A 19,346-nucleotide genomic window follows, 5' to 3' on the forward strand; every position below is an offset into this window, starting at 1 on the left:
TCAAGTGAAGCTGACATACACACTTTTCAAGGTGACTGATGTTCAGAAAAGAGCAAGCACTCTGCAATTTAGTATAGTTAGGCTCACAGATGTTGAAAACAATAACACAACCTAGTTGCCTCACAACAGGAAAACTGTAGAGAAAACTAATCCTCATATGAACTGCAAAATGACTCAAATAGTTTAGCATAACATACACAAATGAAATTACCTGCTATGTAGCAAACCTTCCTGGCCAGTGGACTTAAAACCATGCATATTTCAGAACAATCACTTATGGAATGTCTTAGAGTTGCCAAACTTTATTGATTTCTGTATATCAATGTACGACAGATACTTCAGGGGGAAAATAAATAAATAAATAAATAAATTACCTTCCAGGAAAGAGGGAGGCAAGATGTCTGGTGCCTGTGGTACGTGTATGAGTACAGATTTACACTGAATATTTGTGGTTCTGAAGGGACTTAACTATGAGAGCGCACACCATCAAAATCAGGAGGAGTTCTGCCATTTGGCTTTCAAAGCTCGGACCCCACTACTGAAGTGGCCAGCAGCCCAGCAATAAAAGCCCTAAGGAAGCAATTCTTGAGACCTGTCATTTTGGTACCCCTAAATTACTTCCAAGGTTAATTACTTTCTGGTCAGCTGCTTCTGCTCTCCCAGAAGTCAGAACAGCAATGAGGAGATCACTTCAGAGACTCCCCTGGCAAGCTGAGCTCCATGCATTGAGAGAACAGTGACTGAATAGTTTCCAAATGCACAGTACCAGCTGTGTGCTTAAAACATGCATTTTAACATGCATTATTAGATCTCAAAAACATGGAAGGACTGAGGTACTCTAGTCTGTATAAATGTATGTGTACAGGTATGTCAGTAAACATATGTTTGTGCACAGATCAGAGATTGGCTATGAAGAGTACAGGAATTATCTTTTCTTTTTTTTTTTTTTTTAATGACACCTATCATACTATGAAACTATAAGACCTTGCTGTAAAGGCAATCCCATCCCCATTTCTGAGGGATATTGACAAACTCTGTAAAATTTAAAATTCATTGATGCAGGCATTTATATGAGGTCCATTGAGCTCAACTAATCCAGAACTTGGTTGGAGATTACTGCATACACAGACTTGCACAAGGATGAATTTAGTCTTCCTCCCCCAACAACTGCAAACTATTACAGCCGAATAGCTAGGACATATTTTTCTGTGCATCAGTGTAGCAATGCCAAAGGAAACTTGAGAACTGGGAAGTGTATGACAATATTTTTAATAAGCAATTAAGGAGTGTGCTGCTAGAACCCAAACTGCTCGTCTTTACAATGGAAAACTGAATGGACACTTCTGCTGAAGAATATGCTAGCACATAAGGCAATCACACATTTTCAAGAGTGAATGGATGAACCTTTGACCCTGCTAAAACCTAATAAGCCCCACAGTCAAAAGCAGAGAGGAAATTATGAATTTGCTGGCACTGGTTTCAGCAATTACAGGACAAGGCTGGGCAGTGACTGGCACCAGAGCCACTATTAAGGATAGGCAGACTATTCTCCAACTTTTCTTTTTTAAATAAAGGAGAAAAAGTTTGGGAAGTCAGAGCCAAGAAAAAGGGTGAAGTAGCTACAGATATCCTGGGGCAAGCATTTTACTTCCTAATGTTTATGCAGTGCATTAAAAATAAATTCAAGACTGCTTGCAGGAAGGCCTTCTCAGACCTCTGGCACACTGTTTCCAAAGCTCAGGTCTTAACTAAAAATCAATTCTGAAAAAGGACGTTTCTAGCTTTTGAAATCCACAGAACCCAAAGTTTATCCTGGCATAATGGTCAGGCCACCTACAGAGACAGTACTAGTCTTCATAAATAATCCTACACGCAGGAAAACTATTCTTCCTTCAGAGGCCAAGTGCTTGAGCCCATTACTGAGCAAGAGCTCTTAAAAACTGATCCCAAATGCACCTTCTGTAGGAAGCAGGTATCTATTTCAGTGGAACAAGAGAGCCAGCAAAAATTAGTTTACATGCGTTTTTCCTGTTACCCAAGGGGAAAAAAAAGCTGGTTATATTATAGAGCCTGCTATAGAAGACATGCAGACCCAGTAGCTTTTGGAAGCAGTGGACAAGGAAGAACTTAACAGTAAAAGGCAGGAGAAACCACTACATGGGAAGAAAATAGAAGAAAATAAAATCAATTCATAGTTGTACAGAGGACCCCCAGGGTTCTCAGGGAATTGTCTCAAGGCAGACTCTCACCTTGATCCTCGGTGGCAAGTAGTGTTGGAACACAGTGGCCTTTCCCTCAGCCAGGGCATTAATTTTGTTGTTAACTTAGCCTAGAGAGTTATGTTTTGTGGGGAGCTGTGTATCTCTGAAACCTCTCGAATCTGGCTGAAATTCATCAGACAGACAAAACAGGCACATACAAAAAGAGGGCGGAGGATGAAAAAGAAGTACAAGCTCTTAAGTTTCATTTCCTTAGGAAATGGGCTTTAAAAAAAAGAATAGAAAAAACCCACATGCAGTACAGTTAAGAAATACAAGAAGTATTGACCTAAATTTCACTCTCCTAGCTAAAGAGTACATTAGGTATTTAACAGCTGAACCTGACAAAGGCAGACATGCAATAGCTCTGGTGACCAAAAAAAACCCCAAAACTTAAAAAAAAATAAAAATCAAAAGTTACATATTACTTACTAAAGGTGGTGGTAGAAAGATAAAATAACAGTGACTGCAAAACTGCTCTTGTATAATACAGTCTATGGTCTCCCACTATGGAGAAACATATTTTGTGACCATCACAAATTCTAACTACAAAGAGCCCAACCCCGACTGCATTTGGGCAACAACTGGGATGGGAGCCCGAGAGGACCAGGCTGTGGGGGCAGCAGCTGAGGAGCTGCTCTAAACCTTCTCCCCCGAAGCAGAGTGCCTGACTTGCTTCTTTCCTTGTTCCCAAGCTACGCAACTTCTGTCTCAGCCACTTTTACTTCCCTTCTCACCTTTCTTTGTCAAAATATAAGCTACACTAACTTAAGTCAGAAAGGATCAGGTGGTCTTTCTGACACACGCTTATCTGCTCACACATTGCTTTGCATTTTGACTTAGTGCACATTATTCGACTTGGAAGTTTAAACATATTCCACTTACCCTATTAAAATCTGCTCTGTAACACTCCATCCCAACTCTGATCTCACAAACTCTGATATTCTTTCCTAACCCTAATTAACTTCACTCTAGATTCTAAGTTTGCCAAGCACCCAAGACAGAATTGTTGTTTTCCTTTGATCCATTCCTCTGACTCACCATACCATGTACAATGGAAGTAAGAGAACCAAGCCATTCAAGAAAAATGGACAATTTTTTAAGAAGTAGCACCTTAAATCCGATTGCAATATTCTCAGTTACATGAACATCCTTTAAAGAAATGTGAGTTGCATAAAGGGGCTTCAAAAGTGGGTGGGAATAGACCCCCCCCAATAAACAACAGGTGCTATAAGTTTCATTTTCCAGCCCTTTTCTTTATAAATCCCTCACTATTTAAGGTTCAAAAGCTCAAATTACACTAATGAAAGTTACAAAGTGATTGCAGGTCACCTGAGTTGTAAACTGAAAGGCATTACTGAAAACATCAGGGGCTGGGACAGGCCATGAGTGTGCACACAGATAGTTACTATGGTTCAGCCTGATGCACAAGAACTCAGGACCTTAGATAAGGTAAACTTGGCCTGAGCTCCCAGATCAGCTGAACTAGTTATATCTAGGAGATATGAACATACATATCTTTGAAGGCTTTGGGCCAGCACACTCAGTACCTGGCAACATCAGGCCACCTTCTGAAAGACTATCTGTCTTAGCTCATTTCATCAAATCAGTCAGACTAATCAGAAGACAGAAGCACTGGCTGGAGCCAGCTACACATGCATAAAAGCTTACCACAAAGTGACAAAATCCGTAATTCATTTTTGCAAATGCTTTAATTGGTTTATATTTTTCTAATATCCCTTCCTCGCTTACTGTGCAAAACTAAACAATTCCAGAGTGTGTGTAATTTCAGCTTAAATACAGCCATAAGATTGTCTTAATAGCTCTATGGTTATGGAATAAGACTATGCTGCTCCTAGCTAGTCCTACTGGTCACTGGAACATTAAGCACTTCCTTCTTGTTTGATATCCTTTCTCAGCTTCGGAAAATAAATTAATATAGCAACTGTTTGTATTTAAGAGATAATAAAAATGCACAGCATGTCATTATATTTTAATGATCCCAATAAGAATATAAAACTGCCCTTCTTTCAACATCCCTCTCTAATACAGAGCTGTTGATTGTGAAAGGGGCAGCCTTTTGGAAATTCAATTTGGAGACCATGTCTTATTAGAAGGAACATCAGGCAATAAGGGAAACACTGTTCTCTCCCCCGCAAGTACATCTGACATAGTACAGAAGATTATTCTCTGAAAGTTGTACAGATAAAGAAGACATGGTGCTATACAAATGAGCATTTGAGTTCTGCCCAATTAATTCTCAGATCTTGAATTTTACTTCAAAAGGAGGGAGAAAAATCTGCAAAATCCCAGGGAATCAATGGTGTGCAGTCCGCTTGATTCCCTGAGGCTCTTTACTAACACTGCTCTGTTGGAATCATTTAACAGTAAATTATTTAGCAATAAATACCCATAAACAGAAGAAATCTGCATTCAAAGACAAGATGACAAAGAAAACAAAAATCCCCCAAAACAAAACCATGATGCTTTACTCACAGACGGGACAATCTAGCAGAAACCCATCTACTTGCCTAAGCTCCAGGTCAGCATCCAACGTAACTTTTTTTTTAACTAAGTAAAATCAGCTGAGGTAATAAAAATAGCCAGTATCTCTCACAGTAGGAACTGTTCTTCCTGCTGACTCTCCTTTAATTAAGATCAGCATTTTTGCATTTCTCCTACTAGTTCTTTTGAGAAATATCTGCTCCTATTTCAGTTCTTCTGGTGAGACTTTTCTTAAAGGTAATTCTCTGACTGCACATGGTGTTACATGTAGCAGATAGCAAAATCCTAAACCAAGTTATTAAGTCTATTCCCTCCATCCCCCAAACACACAGTAAATCAACATGTGCTGATGTTTTAATGAATACAGACTCAGTTTGGGTTCACTTCTAATCCTACTCACATGAATGACAGCCTTGCTATTGATTTGAAAAGGAACATAAGTAAGCCTCACATCTCAAATGAACTGAAGCACAGAGACTGGGTCTGCTCTCTTAAATATTTCCCATTTTCTTTGGGAATATGTTCGTTCTTTGTATGCCCAGCAATAACATTCTATTGCAATCATGCCACATCCTAAATGCTTGTTAAAAATCAGCATACGCTCTATATGGTCCTTTCACATATTCACATAGGAAAAAAGTTCTAACTTTTTCCAAGGAAAGTATGTGCCAAGTATATTAGTCAAAGAATTCAAGAAATGAAAGAACGAGCAAGAGATAGTGATGTATCATAAATAACAATAAATATCACAGTTGTCATTATCAATTAAGTATTTACTGAAGGTTACTACATAATATTTTTACATACTTGGATACCAAAAATCAAACTGCCTCCAAATCATTTGTCAGCTGGGTGAGTATTAAAAGCATTTCCCCCTCTTTCCACAGGAGACCAATAGCTAAAGACATCCTGTGGATTCTACAGTCTTCTAGCAGTACCTATACAGAGGCTCCAAGCTTGCAGACGCCTCTGGCATGCCTCATCCAGGGTCACTCATTCTCCCGCTCCCACTGAAGAAGCACGACACCAAACTGTCTCCCAAGCTACACCTTAAACAGGAGGCAGTTAGGAAGGGCTGTGGAAAACTAGTAAAAATTACAATCTCTGATAAAGAGTCCCCAGCCATATAACATTAGCCCTGTTGCTTAACTGCTATGCCCGTGAGTCAGCGTGTAGCAGCACGGTTCCCATTGCCTCCTGATTGCCCTTCCGATCAGGCCAGCAGCTGTACCGAAGTCTCACACCCCAGGCAGCTCCCGAGGCTACCTATCACTCCAACCTGGTGCAAGCAAGCAGCCTGAACTGAAAGGCAAGTACCATGTCGAGGTGTTACTACTGCAATTGGTTGCAAAACGTATGTATAATGCACGCACATTAAACTTCCTCAGATTCAGCAAGAAGTGAAATTAAAAAAAAAAAAAAAATTGAATAAATGGCCATTTGGAACCTGACCCACAGCTTTTCTCTAAAGTTGGTAAGATTCAAACTGGGGAGAACTAGGATGAAATAAAAATTGGTGAACTAAAACAAGCAAAGTACAGCCATGTACTGTAACCTTTATACTAACATCTCCTTGTGACTGAAACTCTTTACTAGTAATTTCTAGAATGCCTCTGCTGCTTGGTTGACCTCAAAAATCAGATAACAGCAAAAACTAAACTTAAGCTTTCAAATATCAAAGTAACTGCCTCCTGTCAAAGTATCACTCCCTGTAAAAATATATGTTTTTGGTATTACTGCAACAATTTGGAAAAGGTCCAACTAAATAGCTATAAAACCACATATAACAGGAAATGAGCCTATGTTATCTTTCACCGCTCTGCCCTGACAGGCTCCAGGCAGCTTATCCTAGCTATGCAACATTGTATTGACTATTATTAGGAAGCACAAAAACCTAGTCAGAACAAAGAACAAAACAGTTGGTAATGGATTTTTTTTTTCCCTCCACTAGTTTTAGGGATACAAGGTTCAGGAAAAGCAAACACAAGGCATTTCAGTTAGACTGATATATATAGATACACACACACACGCACTTGTTTTGCAGCCTTTTTAATCCCTTGGTGCCAGGGATACCGTTGTCCTGTTACGGCTGATGTTTGCGTGCTATTAAAAAACATGTTCTAGAACAGCAGGACTAAACTCCTGGTTTATTCATATGTGAACTTCCTTTTTTCCATATTTACAACCTCACATAATCATTTATATGACTATTTTTGGTAACGGTGGGCACCACAGTCACAGCCTCTCAAGAACAGCACCTTTGTCATACCCATTTATCCAAGAGTCTCACAATTTATGAGTAAACATGATTTTCATGAAGCAGGAATTATACTCAATAGTTTGGCATGCACCAACAATTGTGAAAAGTCTACTTCCAGGTAATTTGGCTGACATCCTGCCAAAAAAAATTAGGAAAAAGGAGGGGAAAAAAAAAAAAAAAAATCAGTTGCAGAGTTGCTAAGCCAGTTTTACTGACTTCCCTGTTCTAATCCCTGGGAAAATACTTCCTCTCAGAAAAGATGTTATGTGGGTGTGCTTGAAAACATCTGAGACTCTCAAGGAACACATTCTTTTTGTGGCGTACATTGAAACATTTCTAAAAGTGATAAATGACAGTTTCACAGCCACCTATCCAAATTTAAATGGAAAACAGAACAATCCTTTCTCAAACAGATGAAGGCCAAGTTATCATACCTCTCCTTGAGCTTCAGGAGCTGTCATTTAAAAACAGGACAAGACCACAACATCTCCCTTTTATTCTACTGTCAAAGTCATCTCCTGCTGCTTTCCTGCTAACGGAGCTCTTCCCCCTATCCTCACAGGGACGTTACATTAGTCACACATCATTTTTCCTAGATCCTGGGCCACCAGAACAAAAATACAGAATGCAATACATTCATTTACAAGAAAGGCCTTACTGTTCTGTTTCATTTTGTGTAAAGGCCTAACTGATCATTTACCCCACTTTCATTAGAGAAAGGCGAGAGATTTTCAGTCTAACACGTCATTCACAGCATTCTGTGGGTCTCTGAAAAGCACTTTTTGGTTAAGAGTTATACAAAAACTCTATATGTAACCCTCTTTGCTTTTTTTTTTTTTAATAATAAAAAAATAATATGTAACTTAAAATGCAGCATTAGGGCCAAAGTTTGCACTGGTTTTCAAGCCACCTTTAGAAACTCTATCAGCTATAGTAGATAACCGCATCCTTTTCAAAGAATCGTGTTTCATACTGGCAGAAGTCAGTACTTAATTAATTAATTTCACCGTTAAATAAAAAAGTAAAGCCAGGAATACTGCAGTTTTTCTGGCAGTTTTAACACTGTGGGAAATAAAACCTGACCAATTTCTAAAATTAAATACTTCATATGCCCCTTAGAAAAGTTTATTCAAATATATGGAATTGTACAGCATACACACAGCACCTCAAGATATCTGCACACCACTGACTAACTGCTATAAAATTACATGTTAGCTTATATGGCTACCAGTAAGTCCCGAAGTGAAGCCAAGAACAACTCAACGTGTCAGATAATATATTCTGACAGGACTGGCCCTGCTGCTCCGGAACAAACCACATTGAGAAAGCAGTGTTCTCACAGTCATAGATCTGTCTCCCTTGAACTTGGGAGTGAAAAAGGGAAGGGGGATTTGCAAAGCCAACCTCAGAAACGAGAGGGATGCCAAGGTGAAGAAACCTACAGTTTAATGACTGGCAGGCACAGACAGACTACCGGGATCTGCACTGCACTAGGACTAACAGGCTCCAGGACACGACTTCCAGAAATAAATACACACATGCTCTCTCTTGATAAATATATGTATTTTCATAGCTGTAGCCATGGGTTTCTAAAATGAGCATCAGTTTCCAAATAACTCTCTTTTTCAATAGCGTATTTTTAAAAAACACTAAAGAACAGTGTACAGAAAAAGGCAACAGAAAAAAACCCCAAAATGACAAATGTAAATGGTGTGTGAAAAAATATGACAGACAAGTACAGGCAGCAAGGAAAATACAACTGATAGATGGAGGCAAGGTAAGAAGTGAGCCTGGTACCTAGCAACAAAGTGATATACACAGATTTGCTGCTAGGATTTCCAGAATTCTGCATCTAACTCTGTAAAATACAGTAGGAGAATGTTAAATGATTCAAGTAGAAAACATAAGATAAACAACATTAGATGGAACAGAAGTTTGGAATGCCTAGAATTCAACTGGCACTCAGAAATCATACTTACATTATTCTTCTGGCAAATAATTTCCTGGAATAAAAAAAAAAAGAAAAAAATAACGTTGATATCACTGAACAACTACTAGGAAAGATATTTGATCAGTATGACTTGCTAATATTAACATTTACAGACACATGACAGGGAAAGGCTTGTTGGTAGATGTTTTCTATGCCTGTCAAATCAATATAAATCAAGTATTGTCCCACGAGAGACAAAACAACTATGGAATCAAGTAGATACATACATCCTACATATACACAGGAGCATATGTAGTGTATGCATCTGTATATACATACATATACATGCACACATGTACATACCCCTTCCTATATAAATTTTCCAAGAGGGATGCTATCCGAAAGTTGACTATTAATACACATCTACTCATATTTGAGAAGTTAAATATAGTAAGTAACATTTTGCTGCCAGCAGAAGAAACTGTGAAGAACAGTAAAAGCAGTATTTCTATGAGGTTTTAAAATATTCCAAAACTGGTTGAAATTCACATTTCTCTAGTAAGTCTGATGCAAAGAATGTATCTTCACATTTTAAATGTAAAGTTTCAGAGAACAAGAAGCCAGAGCACACACAGGAAAGAGCTGGTTCTTGCACACTAATCTGGGTGGTACGGCCCAGGTGTGAACCACTTGTGGACAGTGACCTCGCTTTCAGGAAGATTTGTCGGCAAGTTCTGATCCCAACAACTGGTAACCCTGCCAGATTTATCAGACAGCTACGCTACACCTCTGCCACTGGGACCACTGAGCACCTTCACCTACACCACAGCATGAAAAACACACACAGTGTCAAACCAAGGTGCCTCGTATTTTCCACATTGCTTAAGTCATGCTTCATAAAACTGCTCTTCCCCATGTTGAGGGGGCACGTTTCACACACAACTGTTGCTAGCTTTCAAAGTGTGGGACATAAATATGTTTATATACATAAATATACAAACATATACATGTACATATATAGAACCATAGGACAGTTTGGGGTGGAAGGGACGTTTAAGGGTCATCCAATCAAACCCCCCAGCATGAGCACAGACATCTTTCACTAGACCAGGTTGCTCAAAGCCCCGTCCAACCTGACCTGAACGTTCATATAGAAGAATATCCCACCAGCAAAAGTTTACCTACATTGCTCGGTACCCCAGTTAAATCATGTGCTGCAGTTCTGTGTTTCCTGCATTTCCATGATCGTTTTCAGTTTTTGAATTCACCACCTTCTATACAAGATTAAAACTGCACACGCGCTCCTGCGTTGCTTCTACTCTATCTGCTGGCTGTAGCAAACACAGGAACAAACATGGCCTCAAAAGATGCCCAGGCATGCCCACAACTACTTTTTTCAGGCAGCCGCTAAATACTGTGGAAAAGGTCTTGCTCTCTGACGACTTTCCTGCAAACAATCAAAAGTAGAAAGATGGGCCCAGCTCAAAGCTAAAGGAAACTGAAGAGAGTCTTTCGGTGGGCACTGTATTGGTGGCAACTGGGACATCTGAGTCTCCCTGTGCAGAACTGGGCTTCCACTGACATCAGTGGGAACACTGCACGTGACCTATTTGCAAAGTCAAGCTCCTAAGCTAGTAAAAAGTTCTCCCAAGTGCCCAAGGAAGCCTGGTGCCTCACTCCAAGTGATTTTCAGTGGGAGTTGGGTATTTGGCTCCTTACCCAGTACAATGAAATTCTGCTCTGCTTATACTGTAGATCATTGTACCCGCATAATTGAATTCAATCCACAGAGAGGTCTTTTGTCATTAGCAGTTTTATTTTTAGGGCTTTTATCTGTATACTCTTTGTGTTGCAAAAAGAAAGGAAATAATTGGATTGCAACCAGTCCACTTGGTCAAGAAAATCTGGAGGGAAGAAACTGAGTTCATCAAGGTATGTCCTTCCCAACAGAGGGCCCAGCTGCAAATAATGGGTCAGAATCAAAACCAAATATCCTGCACTAGCCAGAAGCAGTGGAAGAAAACCCTTCATGAGAGGCAGCAGTGCCCACATTGCAGTCTGACTCACCAAGCTGCTTACTAAAATGCTTCTTTTCAGCAATGCCTAGAATGGAAGCGCAATAGCATAAAACACCTGATCAGAGCCAATGAATCTAAGGGAGGGAAAGTAATTGAAAAGACTGCCATCCAAGCTGTCTGCCCTCCCCCATCCCCATGGAAGTTACTAAACCTTTAGCAGAGTTAGCAGGAGGAAGCAAGTATCAACTCCTTGGCTGACACAATTCACAGCCCCATAGATTATTTTAAACCACCATCTTGCCTTAAACCAACTTACCATACTGTGAACTGTGGCCCTGAGGACCAGGCAGAAGTTTTGTTTTTACTAACTCTGCTACACTGCTGGTAACCTCCAGCACATCAATCCTGCGGGTACCTGATGTAAACAGATGTAACTCAGCAAGACATATCAGAGGCCATCCAGGGCCCCATCAGGTTTGGCCAGAACACTGCTACTTTACACAGGAGCTAAAACTTAAGGATTATTTTGCTGTCCCCTACACACTACCATTCTCACTCAATTGTTATTACTGTAACAATCTAACCCCAAACACCAGTAATGCCCTTGAATGACAAAACCATGTATTTTAACCATTAATAATATAAAACCATTAATTTCTCATCTAAAATTTGTCAAACTTCTGTTTCCATAAAAAGCCATTTAACACCTAGGTATTTAACGGGGTGTGATAAAGTCATCTACATCTTTCTCTTTGGAAAAATAAACTGAATTTTTCAGCATTTCACTGTGGCCATGTTTTCCAGGCTTCAGAATATTTTTGCTATTCTTTTGTGAACCGCAAGTGGCGTCTGTATTTCCTATGGAAACAGAGAACCCATTTCAAGAGTTGGTCCAACTGTGACTTCCCCTCAACACACCCCATTTTTCCATTCAAAGCTACCTTCAGTGACTGCAGAGACTCCGCGTTCGTATCACAGTAGAGGATAATGTTGTTAGCCATGCTGAAGCTCTCCCTGACTCCCAGGTGGTAGAACAGGGAAGGCTGACGGAAGGCATCACTCATCTCTACGACAGCAATATCTGCAGAAAGAAAAACTGTCAATGCCATACATTTCTGACAGCCAAATACTTCTATGCCACGTCTCTTCACACAATTCGCTTTGATAAGAAGACCCAATTTTAAGTAGGAAATAAGAGATCTAGCGGGATTTCCCCATTTTAGCTGTTATGTCTGAATTTTGAATATAGTCAGCAGGATGTGGTTTAATTTTTTTCTCTTTTCTTTCTTCCTCCCTCCCCCTTTTTATTCTTTAAATGAGACCTTTATTTCCTCAGGTAAAAAGGGGTAAAACAACACTAATCAAGAAAAGGCAAAAAGTTCATTTGGTGCCTTGGAAATACAATCTGTTCGGTTAATCCACATGATGATTGATAACCGTACGGAAAAAGAAAAAAATTACATTTGAAGTATATTTTCACCCTCTGTGCAAGCTGCAATAAAAATTCATGCCATATATGTACACCACAGAACATACTGTATAGATTCTGTATTAGAACTTTGGAAGAAAACAGCTCTAAACTGAAAGAAGGGCAAAAGTAAAGTTCCAATATAGATTACCATTCAAATCTATTTTGATTCATATAGAAAGTCTAGAGAGAGAGAGAAAGAAGGACAAGGTAGAGCAGAAGAGAAGGAAAGAGAGAGTAAATATGTAAAGCCATAGAAACCCCCATATAAGCAAGAACTTTATTGTGCGGAGAATTCTGTTCATAATAAATTTTACCTGCATTAATAAAATAAAGCACATACACAAATGCTTACAGAACAAGGAATGTAGTCCACAGTTTCTCTTAAAACATGTGTTTCACTTGCCCAGATCCACACCAATGTAAAAGTAAACCAAGAGGCAATTACAAAGTGTCAGCAGAAATAGTTAAGGGTTCTATTATAACAGGCAGCATATTTCCACTGCAAGTCTTGTGGGATCAAGAGAGCAAAACAAGAAAACTGACTCGTCTCCACCTCTCCTGCAAAGACTCTTCTGTCTCTTCACCCAATTCAGTTTTTTCTTTTATTTTGGGGGGTGGGGGCAGCGAACCAGAGAAATGTAGTTCTTTTAACATCAGAACAAAAAAAGCAGCCTGGTTTCCAGTGTCTCTCCCTGCTGTCCCCTTCCTGTGGATGCTTTTATGACAGAAAAGACAGACAGCAAGACAAGCTCTGCAGGGAAAAAGCTTATGGACCCTCAAATTTCTCTACTCTGATCGATCTAATACGAGAGTCTACCTCTAACCACAACTTTTACCTTGCCTATTTCCCCTAGATCATCAAAACTGTAATGAAGATATTAAATAAAAGACAACCTTGTGGCCATGCTCTCAACTGGGAAAGCAGCAAGGGTATCTCTCCAACTTGTTGAAAAGTAACATCTTTGAGATATCTACTCTTCAGTCATACTTTACTGTAACTGGCCTATAGGCTTAGAAATTATTAAAAAGCTGAAGAAAGGATAGACACATACAGCAGGATGAACAGACATTTGCCTATACAAGCTCAGGCTCTTTAAGAAACAAAATTAAAAGAGAGGAGACTAACATAGTATAAAAAAGGGAATTTTCTTCCCCCTCAAAAATGAAATTTTACATTATGTTCTCTAAAAGTTTCATAATTTGTGTTCTAAGAATCTCCCTCTGTTCAATTTCACATAAACATTTGCAGTATGGATTCTACCAAATACATGTTATCAAAGTAAAAAAGCAGTGCATTGCTAAGATCGTACATATGCTGACTTTCATTAATTTTAGGAAAGTGAGACATCACAAAAGCCAAACAAGAATGACAATATTGCTACTATATTTTGTTTGGGTGAGATTAGGCCTTGTTTGTTTATTTTCTTTAGGAAGTTGCCATAATACAAGCTCTATTTTTAACTGCTCTTGTTCATATAAAAGTCTAATCTTGAGCAACTGTAAGTCTATAGTACACTTCTGTTACATTGAGCAGGAGGAAAATTTGCGCAACTTGCCATGACTTAATTCTCAAATCTTGCAAGATAACGTGCTCTCACTAGAGTTGCAAAACCAAGATTAAAAGAGAAATATTACTTAAAAAAGAAAATAAAGTTATAGAGCCTGATCAAACTCAGAATATAGAAAATACTTGAGAAATCCTATGTTAAAATGGCAACATCCCAGGACCATGAAGGAGGAAAGCATAACCCTTTAAAAAAAAAAAAAGATATATAGATATAAACTATATATATATGATGTGTTTTTGTGTGTGTGTGTATTACTGTCAAGGTCAGCTGGCCACATCCATTTAGCATAATTGTTAGAACAGATCTGGCTCAGGGTGACACTGAGAAATGTTCTTGGGTCCTGTCCTATCCCTATCATAGCAATACAAAAAAAACCAAACAAAAGCCTTGAATTACTTAAACAGAAGAGGGAAGGATCACATGAATAAGGATACATTTGTAAGAAAAATTACACTAAGATACTGGTATAAACTCTGTCGTGGTACTTATATTTCTTATGTAACCCAAGGGGATCTCTTTCCTTTTACATTTTAAGACTTCTGTGAAATCCACATCATCTGGATAATCTCATTTGATAAAGCAGAATCTTCCTTAGAATAGGTCCAACTTCTGTGAAATTTTCCTTCTCACTCCAGCAGTTACATATTTTAAGATGAAGTTGTCATTCATGACAAAGACATCGTATTTCTAAAGTCCAGGCTAGCCCTCAGGGCTGGTATCACAGTTTCCAAGGCGAACAGCCCAATTCTTACCTGCAGTTCCAACAAGCCACAAAAAGTATGTGCACTTTCGGGACCAAGTGTCTATCCAATAAAACACCCCTATACCCTAAACCAACTCTGACAGACCCATTTCTGACTATCTTCTTTCACAACATCAGGAGAGAAACTCCTCTGACGAAAGGAGGGATTGGTGTATGGAGCACTGGTCAGAAGTTCAGAAGTCAAATACAAAGCAGTAAAAGGAAGCTCATTTAAAAAAAAAAAAAAAAAAGGGTAGTGGTATACTGTCAAGTGCACCATAATGCAGCTAAATACTATATTCAGTTACATAAAGTATGATTAGAAGTTTAGCAAAGCTGGCAAGACTGATGGTTTTCAAGAAAAATCCAACCCCAGTAAACATACATCAAAATTCTCTCTAGTTCAGAAGAGCCAGGATTTAGCTAAACCCAAAAGAACTGTTTGGTCATCAATACATAAGCTGCCAGAATCCCATTTATCAGGCTCTCATTCTCATTTCCCCCAGATGAAATTAATCTAACAGCCTGCTGCAACGAAAGGTATGTTTTTCATTGACTGGAAAATACAATCTCACAAGTGGCAAAATGGTATTTCAATGAAGGTGGAAGAATTATATCTACAGTGACACTGGAATAAAACCCTTATCAAAGTATTTGCAGTTTCAGTTTCAAGGCAAGTAAAACACTAACTGACCAAGTGCAGGAATCAGAGTAGAGCCCTCTCAACACTGAATCCCTCGGGATGAAGCACTCTGAAGACCAGGGACTGACAATTCCCTGTAAATGCTCTTGTAAATCTTCTGTGTTGCAGCAAAGAAAGTCTGTTCATGCTCCAGCAGACTAATGAGTAGGGTGGGTATGGAAGCACACTGCACAAAACAGGAGCAAGAAACAGGGAAGTGGAAGAACCGCAATTCCTGCAACCACACAGGTTACAAGAAAGAATAAATTTTATCCCTTGCTTTGGTCTTGGGCACAAGATTAAATTTCGCTTTCTCTACCTCATGAAAGTGGACCTGGTTACGGATTATTGCTACTATTTAAAGAAAAGAGGGATAGTATGGTCTTCACCTTTGCTAGTTATCTCTGACATTACGGCTAAAAAGTCTTATCATAAATCTTACAGTAAATTATTGTGTCTTGCTAGCTTATGAACAAGAAAGTAAGTCCAGCCATAGCCTTGTCTCCCATCTCCTTAAACAACCGGCATGCCTACATGGATGTGACTGAAGCATATCATAAGCATGAGACTAGAGCTTAGCTCTGGCCTAGGTAGCAGAAGCGGTGTAAATGCAGCAGCAGGCAGTTCAGTAAGCTCTTGGTGTCCATTACCTAAACCACCCCGAGCTCCACCTGCCTGCTGACAGCAACCAAGCTGCGTACCTACACATTAGCTGTGTAACCACACACTGAGCTGCAGACATAGCAACAACCACAGAGCAGTCACACTCTGTGTTATTAGGCTAACTAACATCTATACCAACAACAGCTCGAGACACACCATCAACACACTGAAGAGAACAAAATACCACTACGCTAGGAATTGGCTTCCTATTATCCTGGGAAACCAGATTCATGTGATGGAATTGGAGGCAGTCGACTTGACCGTTCTTGCCTGAGAAGCAGTGGAAAAGGACACATCTCTGTGAAGCCTGGCATATATTACAACTGTGTTACCAACAATTCTTCCTGCAATGTAAATCCACTTCGCTCTTTTTAAGCTACCTGTGCAAAGGCTGCGAACTTCACATACAAAATCTCTACTTAAACCTTTCTTAAGAAATGGTAAAAACTTAAGATTATACATGATAACATGGTCAAGAAGGGTAGGTGTCCGTTAGTGGATATAAAGCCCTTTGCTCTTGGCTATTAGCAATGTCTTTGGTCACCAAGAAAGCAATAAATGAAATGCAGTGGTCAAAGTTCATCTCCTACTCATTGTTTAAAATATAACAGGGCAAAGAAGAATGTTTAAACAAATGCTCTGAGATATCATAGACATACACCCTACTTTTTGATACTACCCGCTTACTACAGTGCTGCCAGGAAAAATAATGGATACAAACAAAGCAGCTATAAAACTAATGAATGCTTACGTTTTCTATTGTCTTCCGATTAATTGGTATTAAACACATGACCACTGCTTTACATTCATTGTCCCACAATTAATCAGGGCAAAAGGAAAGCTGATAACGGCAACTTCCGAGACAGACCAATATTTAGGGTTCTTTTCCACTTGGGGGTTAAAAGACCCAGTAAGATACTCTTCTGACAGAGATATAGGAAGAAAAGGGCTTGCGACAAAATCTATTTTAGTGTAAGTCTGAACACTAAGCATTTTTCATAGCGCAGTAGCAGCTCTCCATTCAGAATTATAACAATGGTTTTGACAAGCCACAATGACATTTACTATTGGGTAGGCTTTCAGAAACAAGCCAACAACATCCTTATCTACTTCAACTTCATGGTTCCCTATGCTTGGCACAGATATCTTCCTCTTTACGCAGAGAATGCCTGCATGAGGTAGGAAACCTGCTTTGGAAATCCCCACACCACGTCAGTACAGCTTGGTATTTCTGGTTTAACCGTGCAAACCACAGTATCACTGACTTGTCAGCACTGCTGGAATCAGACATTTCCTGTCAAGAGCACCTCTTACGTCTCCGAGACCGGAAACAATGCATGGGAGCCACTGGAGTGAGAACACCTAAACACAAGGGAATGGCTGACCTCCCAGGAAACCCGTCCAGCTGAGCTAGTCTGTTGGGAGAGGCTAGCCAGAAAAAGAACTTTATAAAGGTGCCTGAGGTTTGGATATGGGGAAGGAAAAGCAGGTAATGACCATACAGGCGAGTTAAATACGGCATATATTAGAGGAAAAGCATGATATTTGTAGAAGCTCCAATTAGATGTGCCAAGTATGCACAAGGGCACTGAGACGTGATGGACACGTGCTAGTTCTTATCTAGCGTAAAGCATTATGGTTCAGGATCCTTACAGTAATCCTGACTCAAGTAGTGTCATTTTTATGAAATGGAAGCAGAGACTCTACATCACTCAAGCACAAACTAGAGCCAGTCCTGCAATCTTCTCAAAGGGGAATTTCTGTGCACACATTCCCAGCAGATGCAACACAAACCCAACAGTCTGGTGGGTGTTCTTTTCTGGATGCTGTGTAGCACAAAGTAGAGACAGAAGTAACTAGGGCACCTAATACTCACCCAAAAAACAACAAGTTACCTTCAAATACAACAGTACCATGTTGCCCTCAGACTGGTACTAAGCCCACTGCTCCCTGAATAGTTAAACTGAGTTGAACTTCTCTTGAATTTAAAAGTGAACTTCTACACCTAGACTCACAAGCAAAAGGTATGATTTCATTTCAGATAAACTCTTACAACAGCTAGCTGTTACTGTTAGGGGTGGTCGTGACCCTCCCCCACATGTCTGTACCAGATCTAGCATGGTTAATACCCAATGAGACAACTGAGTAAGTCTACCTGTTGGCTTGGAAGGGTGGGGTGAGTGCACAGGATCAGTTGCCTCCCAGATCAGTTAGATTTCCTCACTTTTCATCTACACAATCACTAGGTCCTATACAAAGAATGCACCAGACACCACAATATCTGCAGGGATACCACAGAATACCTCCCTACTTCTGCTTAAGATTGAGAGTCACACATTGTTCCAGTGGATAAGGAAATTTTGTCCTCCATACAGACATGGATGCAACATCCACTTGTTCAGGAACCCTAGATACAACAACATCGCAGGAAGAAAAGTTCCTTGAGGCACAATACAGAAGATAAACACACACACCCCCAATCCACCTCATTACAGATACAAATTAAGCGTTATACCCATACTGACAGACTCTGTATGTGACTCATTTAGACCTCCGGGAATCTGCTCAACAACAAAAATAAATTAGCTAATCACTTAAAAAGCAATCTTTCCTCTTTTTAAAACATTGATCGTTGCTGATTTCTTGATAGATAAGGTAAGAAAGAAGAACTACTTAAGCCAAAGGATGATAATGTGGCACAAGAGCAAACATAAGCTGCCCCTGTATAAATTTAAATCAGAAATCACAAGAAAGTTCATAATCCACAAATCATGACGTTCCAGAGCACCTCCCCAAATGTTTAACTGATCCGTGGTGCTTGCTCTGTTGTCACATAGGAGCATTGCAAAAATTGCAGTCTCTCCCACAATGCATCAAGGTGGTACTTAGAAAAACTTGAGTGAATCGATTCCTGCCAACTTTTGCAGCTAATTGGCTCAGATCATTCTCATAAAAGCAAGCGCAAGACTTCACCAAGCAGAACCATCCAGACAAGGAGGAGGGAAAAACACAACTGATCCCATAGTATTCTAGACTGAGAGACTCTGAGTGAAACCCTGGCCTTGTTGACTGCACTATGCTTCAAGGATGTAAAGGGAAAAGAACCTCTTGCTTCTGTAATCCAAGGCTGATGGGAGCAAAGCAGAGGGTAGTTACTGAAATAAAACAGCAGAAGCTGCAACTAACTGGTAATACAAAGAAAGTTCAAAAGATGTTAGAAAAGGAACAAGGGAGGGGGGGAGGGGAATG

At 39.6% G+C, this 19,346-nt stretch overlaps 1 protein-coding gene across 1 annotated transcript in view; it reads right to left on the reverse strand.

Moving 5' to 3' along the window:
• The window catches only part of MAP3K5 (mitogen-activated protein kinase kinase kinase 5), a 110,297-nt gene that overhangs the window by 65,868 nt on the left and 25,083 nt on the right, over positions 1 to 19,346 (reverse strand). Inside the window, exons 2-3 of the mRNA XM_072855931.1 lie at positions 11,913 to 12,052; positions 9,003 to 9,026 (exon numbers count right to left, since the gene is read on the reverse strand). Coding sequence (XP_072712032.1) covers positions 9,003 to 9,026; positions 11,913 to 12,052 — 164 coding nt within the window. The remainder of the gene's footprint in view (positions 1 to 9,002; positions 9,027 to 11,912; positions 12,053 to 19,346) is intronic.

Source organism: Ciconia boyciana, chromosome 3 (genome assembly GCF_034638445.1).
Source record: "Ciconia boyciana chromosome 3, ASM3463844v1, whole genome shotgun sequence".
Lineage (NCBI taxonomy): Eukaryota > Metazoa > Chordata > Aves > Ciconiiformes > Ciconiidae > Ciconia > Ciconia boyciana.